Genomic DNA, 9,317 nt, shown 5'->3' with positions numbered 1-9,317 from the left:
TCAGATTCTTTGAATTTTAATTTTTCTCTATTAACAACATAATAAAAAAAACTATCTAATGTCACATGTCAATTTCTCCTTACATTTTTTCCTTCATGTCACATCTCACCTCCTCCTCACATTTTTTCCTTCCTATTTTTTTTTATATTTTATATGTTAATAATAATTTAATACTAATTGTAGAAAATTCAAATTAAAAATTATCAATTTATTTTTCTTATGTGCTTAAACATGCAAATACACAAGTAAGATGTATATTCTTAATAATATGAATGTACGAGTAATATGTACGTTTTAACTATGCGAATACATGTGTAACACGTGTTTTCTTAGTAATACGAATGTACGGGTAACATGTGTGTTTTTAGCCATGCGAATGCACGGGTCACATGTATTTAATTACTATCATTATATTATTTAATTAAAAGATAACAATGGTATATATATTCATGAAAAATATATGTATTTTAATTAGTAATATAACAAATCAATTATTAGACTCTTTTTATTATTTTGATTAAATTTATCAGAAAAAATATCTGTCATATCCTAACTTAGTGTGTTTTTAATTTATGAGTTATTTTCATACAATGATTATTAGCTAAAATATAATCAAATAAATAACATTTAATTATACAATATTTGAATGCTAAAAATATATTCAAATATTTATACACAATGAACATTAATCTAAAATAAAACATAAGCATTTAAGAGATATGCTAAAAAATCCTTATGACTTTATATGATACTTATAAACGTAATCACAAAAAATATGATGCAAAAATAACTCCTTATATTTATAATTTTATGTAGAGAATATAAAGGTGAGATATTATCCAATACAATTTGAATTTTATTTATTGAGTTATTTAAGAATCAAATATTTTCTATAATCACACTTTCAACAAATAAATGCTCATACAAACACATTTATAATTGTTAATATTCTACATATACACTCAAAAATCAATGTTAATATTGCACCTATATGAATGGGAAATATAATGTTTCAATATATGATTTATTGATAATATAAAGTATATGTATATTATATTTTGCATTATGCATAAACAAAGAAGCGACCCGTGCAAGTGCACGGGTACACTGCTAGTTAATAGATAAAGGGAAAACATAAAATAACTACCCATAAAAGTATTTTATGTTTCCCTATTTTATCTTTTATAACTTACTAGTGTGTACAGGCACTTCGTGCCTGCCGGTGAATATTGCATGGTACTATATATTCAATTTTTATATATTTCATTTTTAAGATTTAGAATATATTTGTTGTGTTCAGCGTACTTTATATTATATTTTTTGTATGTTTATGACAATGTTTAATTTAAAGTGAGATATATGTTAATTAATGTGTTGGTTGTGGTTGCTTAGGATTATATGATTTTTTTGTAAAAATTAAATAATGTTAAGGGCAAAACAGGAAGGGAAAATTACACCATGAGGGAAGTTATTTTAAGTTTTGGCTTTATATATAGTATAGATAATTTCATATTTATATATACTAATACTAATAATAAACATAAAATAACTACCCATGAAGTATTTTATGTTTCTCTATTTTATCTTTTGTTACTTCTAATTTCATGTTTACCTACGCTAATAGTAATAAACATAAAATAACTATCCATAAAGTATTTTAGAAAAAATACATATGCGGATCAATCGACACACTAGTGTAGATAATAAAAAACAAACGGAGTATGCTTCAAAAAGGTTAAATGATTTATGTATTTTATTATTCACAAATAATTACATATATTTTCCTTCTGGATCATCCAATGAAAGACTCATAAGTTTTAGATAATAATGGCTAAGAAAATATATATCAATATAAATATTAAAATAATGGGACTAAATATGAGTTAGACTCCTCTCCATTAATGGAGAGGCAAATAGTGGGAAAATACGCTAAAAACTCAAAAGACAATGACATTTATAAGTTATAACCTTTACTTTTTATTATAATTACAATTTTAGTCTTAAAAATACACTACAAAATGTAATTTGCCTCTCCATTAATGGAGAGGAGTCTTACTCACTAAATATACACATAAAAATATGAGTGAAATTAACTATCCTTCCATTCTTCCATATTATCTCTCTTAATACATAAACACACAAATCTAAAACTAAACATTATACTTCATTCACACAAAAACTTCTTGTTTTCCATATTGACTTTTATCTCTCTTAACTACCATTAATATTATTATAGTAACTACCTTTCTTACTATAAAATTAGATATTAATGTCAAGAGTATAAGTAAAAAGAATGGAACATCTACATAATGTTAGTTTAAAATTTATACACATTTAATATATCTTTCAACATTCATGTTTTGTCATTCATGTTTTGTTCATTAAAAAACTAGTTATTAATCTTGTCTTGAAGTATAAAATACATAAACAAATAAAATAAATTTTCCTTTGCAAAGAGACATGATATGGAATAGAGCAAGCACCTACCATATGATATAAAGTTTGTCATTTCTAGTGGGAGCAAGTGCCTTAACTATGTCTATCCTAGGTTTGTTATTAGTCCCGCCGAATAGGGTAGTGACTTATTTCTCCATATAAAGATGACATAAGCAGAATTCATCCCAATAATATTTTTTGTACACATAAATATAAAGATGAAATTTAAGATCTGGCACTTAAACTTCATAAAGCTCAATAAAAAAGAAGAAAAAGCTCAATAAAAAGAAGAAGAAAAAAGAAAGTTATAAATTTTCTTTCACTTTATTTGATTGTGCAAAAAATGAAAGGAAAAAAACAAATATATTTGTGAAATTATATAAACATTCTAAATAAGAAATATTACATTTACTATATTGTTGTTACTGTAATGCACCAATTCTGATATGTGACCCCTTAGTCCATGAATACACCGAATGTGTCACCTACAAGTTTAAATATCTCGTGCAATATTTTATTCTCTAGAGAGTCTGCCGCAACTCAAACATATGACCTTAAGAATAAATAGTCATTGTTCCAATGAGTTGCTACTATTAAGCTACTTTTAAGTTTTAACACTCCAACTCTCACATGTGATACTCACCGCGTCCATGAATACACTAATTGTGTTATCCACGAGCTTAAATATTTCTACAATATTTTATTTCTCATGAAAGGAAGCCTCATGCACTCCATCCAATGACCTCAAGGACAAATAGTAACTATAACCTTGTGGGTGATAAGTTCAGCATATTCATGGGTCTAAGGTTGTGTATAAGGGATGAAATGTTAAAATAAAAAGACATCCTTTTAATGTAATAGCTCACGTGGGAAAAAAATATATTATTCAATTGGAATTAGAAAAGAAAAAACTGAATTAGAATGTCAAAGTTCGATTTATTTTTGTTGTTACACTGACAAGCCCATTTAAGGAGAAAATGTGTTTAAGAATAAAAAGGGAAAGTATTAATTTCTTCAACTCCAAAATCTGAATCACAGAATCAACGTAGAGAAACATTTCACTCTCAAATAACACTTCAGATCTACAACTACTATCACAAGAAGAAGAAACATAAACAAAGGATTATAGAGTGGGAACAATATTCCACAAAATGACGCGGATACCCTTTACTCTATTCTCATTGATCCTGATTTGCACACTATCAATTCCAAACCTTGTTCACAGCAAGACCCTCAAGCGTGACGGTAACATTAACACCAATTCTCAACCTTTTTATTGGAATCAGTTAATGGGATTGTGGTTTTGTTGATTTTGTTATTGTGTGCAGTGAAAGCATTGAATGAGATAAAGGCTTCATTGGGGTGGAGAGTGGTGTATGCTTGGGTTGGTGATGATCCGTGTGGTGATGGAGATCTGCCTCCTTGGTCTGGTGTCACTTGTTCTACTATGGGTGATTATCGTGTTGTTACCGAACTGTAAGATTGTTATATCACACTGAAACAAAATTTGTTTTTTTGTTTGTTTTTTAGAGCATTATTGGTCTATAGTTTGTTTCATGTAGCCGAACCCACCTGCTGGGATTAAGTTTTGTTTTGTTTCTTAGTGTCTGCTTGATGAATAAGAAACTAATTTATATTCGTAGGGGTCTTTTTGCGAGTTAATTTTCCGAGGATAACGGAGGAAAGGGAAAGGCTTAAGAGCCATGAAATGTACTTGTCAATGACTCTAAAGCCTTCCTTTTCCCTTTCTTTCCCTCTAGAACTCAACTTGCAAACGAAACCTAAGAGTCTATTTGCGAGTTGAGTTTTGGAAGGTAAGATTTGATAGTCATTTCACAAGTATATTTCATGGTTCTGAAGTCTTGTCGGATGACTCTAAAGCCTTCATTTTCCCTTTCTTTTCCTCTAGAACTCAACTTGCAAACGAAACCTAAGAGTCTGTCTGCGAGTTGAGTTTTGGAAGGTAAGATTTGATAGTCATTTCACAAGTATATTTCTCTTCTTTCGCGTCCGAAACTTATCTCTCAAATATACTCTAAGCAGAGAGTTTCAAACCAAATTCGGGGTGCTAGAAATAGAGAAATGAATAGAGTGAATAATGTACAATGGACCTATTTATAGGCTAGACAAAACAAATAATAACTTAATTACAAGATCAACAAACTACAATCATATCAAAATTTTAAGTAGAGATTTTCCATAATTGGAACATAATTGTAAGTCATACACATATCATCTTACATTGGTTCATCTTCCGCTGTCGGATTACAACCGAGTCCACCTCTCTTTTTGTGCATATGTTTTGATTATTCTAACTGGCTTCCCCTTGTTTTTCGCATACGAAGCATGAGAGATGTATGTGATAAAGTGATGTGTAATTAACTTCTTCCTAATTGGATTTTTATCTTTTTATTTGCAGTGAGGTTTATGCGGTGTCCATTGTGGGGCCTTTTCCTACTGCCGTGACAAGCTTGTTGGATCTAACACGGCTGTAAGTATCTTGGTTAACTTACATTACATTTTGATATTTGAAATGGCTTGAGGAATATGTGTTGTTACCAAATACCTATGATTGTATTGGACTTGGATGCTAGAGAGGGCAACATGCGGAGTTAAACTTGTATGTTATGCTAGCAGTTTTGCAGAAACACTCGAATTTTAATCATTTGGCAAATGGTAAACATAATGGAAGGTTGGGTTCCTAGTTTACAATAGCATGTTGGAGTAATTTTTGCGGTAGCCCTTGAGTTTAGTCTATGTAGATGATGTATGATTGAAGTCCAATAAATTTGTTTATTGTGTGCATCCGTAACTGTGACTGATGACCTTGAGAGACATAGAACACGTGTGCCAGAACAATATCTTTGCACTAAAACAATTGTGAATGTTCAATGTATTATAAAGTTGAAAAACTGATTTGTTTTTTTCATTGCTTTACCTGCGGCAAAACTTCAGATGGGAAATCAAGATTTGTGTGCCAAGATAATATCTTATTCACTTAGAGTCTGTTGGTGAGTTGTTTTTTGGAGGTAATGGGAGGTAAGGGGAAGGCTTAAAAGCTATCTTACAAGTGTATTTCATAGCTCTCAAGACTTTCCCTTCCCTCCATTACCCTTCAAAAACCAATTTACAAACAAACTCTTACAGTTTATCCACCTTTGGTGTTTTTTGTTCATTTTAAATTACAAATGTATAACACTTTTTAAGTATTTCCATTTTCCACGCCCTTTCTAGTTCTTATGAATTGATTTACTGTCTGCTTATGGCAGGGATCTCCATAATAACAAGTTGACAGGGCCTATTCCTCCTCAAATTGGACGACTAAAGCATCTTAAAATACTGTATAGTTATCTAATCCCTCTCTGTTTCTGTTACACTCTGTCTCTCTGCATTTTGTTTTCATATGTTTATTTGATATGATGCATTATTGCATTATAATGTTGCACTTTGTTTTATTATAATGCTATTCTCTTTCTAAAACATAGAGGAACTTTTTATGATAATAGCTGTTGTTGATTTATGACTTATGAGGATTATGCTTTTTCCACTGCTTTTATTTAATCAATTGTTGACCTTCTGGTGATTTGGGTTCTATTCTTTGAAGTATGTGGTTCATTATTGGCTTTGTTTCCATGCAGAAATCTGAGGTGGAACAAATTACAGGATGCAATTCCTCCAGAAATTGGTGAACTTAAAAGTTTAACACATCTGTGAGTAACTTTTACCTTCCTGGTAACTTTGGACTTGTTAGTTTTTCTTCCTCCATTTTTTATTTAACCTACTATATACTATACCATTTTGAAGGCACCTAAGCTTCAATAGTTTCAAGGGAGAAATCCCCAGAGAGTTAGCAAATCTTCCAGATCTTCGCTACCTTTATCTTCATGAAAACCGTTTAACTGGAAGAATACCATCAGAATTGGGCACTCTACAAAACCTTCGACACTTGTAATGTTTAATTCCATTTAAGAATCTCTGGCTACCAAGTGATCTATACATATCTCATGCTAATTGTGCTGCATGATCATACTGTTATGTTCACAGGGATGTTGGTAACAATCACTTGGTGGGCACCATAAGGGAGCTCATCCGTATTGACGGTTGCTTTCCAGCACTCCGTAATCTGTAAGTTTTTCATGCTGAATTGTTTTCCTTTAGATACTAATGCAGTGGTCTCTAACTATTAAGTAATTGTTTTCTGCTAACCAGATATCTAAACAATAACTATTTCACCGGAGGAATTCCCGCACAACTTGCTAACTTGTCCAGTCTTGAAATCTTGTGAGTATTACCTTTCCTTCTTCTGTCTGTACCATCTTTTCCTCCTCCTCCTGCCTGTGTGTGTTGAAAGTTTGCTAAACAATATCGTTACTGTTTCAATATCTATCAATTATTCCTTGGAATTTTCATAAGTATTGTTTTTGTGTGGATGACAGATATATATCCTACAACAAAATGTCAGGCGTCATACCATCCGGCATTGCTCATATTCCTAAACTGACTTACTTGTAAGTTTGCCTTTCAGCCCAATTCTTTCATAGTTTGGTGGACTAGCTGTTTTGAAGCATATTTTCAAACTTTTAAGTAGAATAGCATTTGACATGCCTTCTATTAAAATAAAAAGCATTGTGCATCAAATAAGATCCTATATTGTTTTCTTAGTGAAGCAATCAATTTTATATTTTGTAGCAAATTAGCAATATTCTTTAATTCATTTACACGCTTCCCGATATTTTTGCATTTTCTTATATGGTTTACCAAAAAGAAAAAAGTCCTTGTAAATTATACTGAAATTCCAATACCAGTATGCTTGCAATATCAACTTAGGTCATATACAAATTGATGCTAGTTTCCGTCTGCCCTTCTTGGTCTTGAGACTTATATGTAACACTGACTTCTAGGCATTAAGTTCTCTACAGCAACAGAAGAACTAAAAATTCATGTTTTACTTACTGTTATATATTGATAATTGATTGACAAGTGATAAGTTACATTTCCTATAAAAAAAGACAAGTAATAAGTGATTTTACTTGAGCTAAAATTTCTTGTCATGTGGAAAATGAGACAGGAATTTACTGTGATTTCCTTGCCCTGTGCTATTTACACTAACAAATATGTTCTTAGATACTTACAATAAATGTTTGGCATCTTTGTGCTGTGTTAGCAATGTCAAAAAAAATTCAATCTTTATTTCAGGTACTTGGATCACAACCAGTTTTCCGGGCGAATTCCGGACCCCTTTTATAAGCATCCATTTTTGAAAGAAATGTAAGTTTTTGACATAAAAAGTTCAGTGAATCATCCATTATCTTATACATTGAACTGAGTAATAAATCATATGCTCTTTGCAGGTACCTTGAAGGAAATGCTTTCCGTCCTGGTGTTAAGCCCATTGGTTTTCATAAAATGCTAGAAGTTTCTGATTCGGACTTCCTTGTTTAATGAAACTTCAAATATTTATTTTTTTCAGGAAGTATGCCTGTATAATTATTTATACAATAGTTCCACTGATTGTCTAAATGAAATAGCAAAATAGGTAATCCATTTTTGTCTAATCTGTATTGTCCTCATCAATAATCAATAGTGTTTTATGTCTACTGTAGATAGTTTCTTGGACTCTTGGTTTTAACTTCAAAAAGTGCTAAAAATTACTTTAAACAAGATAATGTTAAAGAACTGTTTCAGTTCCTATTCAAAGTACTAAAGATTTGGTGCTTTAGTGGCATTTTCAATGGAATATATATATTTTAATTTTGAGGTTACTCAACTTTCTTTAAAGGTACCAAAATGTGTTTTTTAGTAGCATGTCAAGCATATGTCACTCATAGAGATTTGATAAAGTTTTGGATTTAATATATATACACTGAAGTGTAAGTGTTTTTTATACTGTCAACAATCATCCACCCTTGATTTGTTAACCATCATTAATTCTCTAAACAAAAAAGTAATATAAATCAATAGTAAATGATGTAGTGACAGTGTCAGTGCATAGATTTTAAACTCTAAAGTTTTATGTTTATTGTCTACTTTTTAATACAATCTTCATATTTTATTTTAAGAAACTGTCATTAGTTAATATCTATGATGATAGTTGACACATTGTTGAAGGAAAACATTTCATTCATAAAATTGCAGATTTCTAATGTGAAAAAAGTATACTCCAATGTTCAAGATGAAGGCATTAGGCATGTATGACTTTCAGACTCTGCATGGCATGTTGAAGAAATTGCTTGAGTTGTTATATGATTGGTATTGCGTCAGGGCTGAGATTTCCATCAATAAGTGCATGTAATGCCATTAAATTCAATGTATGATAGTGTATAGGTTCCCTTCAATGTTGCATGAGTCTCGACAGCTTCTTCAAAGATCCATGCTGTGAGTGTCACAAGGAGTGCAATAGAGAAATTAAGGGTGAGGAGTACATGTAAAAGTTACTCCAAATAATTGACATATTGCTCCACCATTTTCATGTTTTTTTTTTGTTGACTGCAACCCAGTTAATTTACTGCAGTTAATTTTACTTTTTTTACACTTGTTAAGATAAGTCCCGAGAACATGGTTGAACTAATATTTATAAGACTTAAACAATCTTCACAATATGAGCTAATTTTTGGGGTTAAGTTTGGTTCAACCATTCTAATATGGCGTCAAAGCCTTAACTTCAATTAAACAACTCTCACCATATAAGCAAACTTCTAAAGTTAAGTGAGGTATAGTCATTCTAAATCAGATGCTGCTATTGGCCTCGTACAAGCAAAATTTGCAAGGGCGAATACCAAAGCTCCCCATATTTATAGGGACTAGTTTAACCTTTTTTGGTATGGTCTATAAACATTCCCTAAACTGACTTTTACAAGTTGGCACCTTAACTATTTTTTGTC

The 9,317-nt window shown here is 30.9% G+C and overlaps 1 protein-coding gene across 1 annotated transcript; it reads left to right on the top strand.

Annotated features, from left to right (window-relative positions):
• Positions 3,452-8,035, top strand: LOC109355840 (probable leucine-rich repeat receptor-like protein kinase At1g35710). The gene is made up of 11 exons (XM_019599078.1): positions 3,452-3,681; positions 3,765-3,912; positions 4,856-4,927; positions 5,706-5,777; positions 6,075-6,146; positions 6,241-6,384; positions 6,481-6,561; positions 6,646-6,717; positions 6,873-6,944; positions 7,633-7,704; positions 7,788-8,035. Exons 1-11 carry the CDS (start codon positions 3,588-3,590, stop codon positions 7,876-7,878), a joined length of 990 nt encoding a protein of 329 aa, XP_019454623.1. The 5' UTR covers positions 3,452-3,587; the 3' UTR covers positions 7,879-8,035.

This window comes from Lupinus angustifolius, chromosome LG09 (genome assembly GCF_001865875.1).
Source record: "Lupinus angustifolius cultivar Tanjil chromosome LG09, LupAngTanjil_v1.0, whole genome shotgun sequence".
Classification (NCBI taxonomy): domain Eukaryota; kingdom Viridiplantae; phylum Streptophyta; class Magnoliopsida; order Fabales; family Fabaceae; genus Lupinus; species Lupinus angustifolius.
Note: the sequence above shows the minus strand (reverse complement) of the source record. Positions and strands in the feature narration are given on the sequence as shown.

Bases quoted from the DNA above. Each gene is read 5' to 3' on its own strand.
- LOC109355840 (XM_019599078.1), top strand. From the start codon at position 3,588: ATGACGCGGATACCCTTTACTCTATTCTCATTGATCCTGATTTGCACA. The intron at 6,562-6,645 runs GTAAGTTTTTCA...TCTGCTAACCAG, and splicing joins TTTCCAGCACTCCGTAATCT to ATATCTAAACAATAACTATT. The intron at 6,945-7,632 runs GTAAGTTTGCCT...TCTTTATTTCAG, and splicing joins ATTCCTAAACTGACTTACTT to GTACTTGGATCACAACCAGT.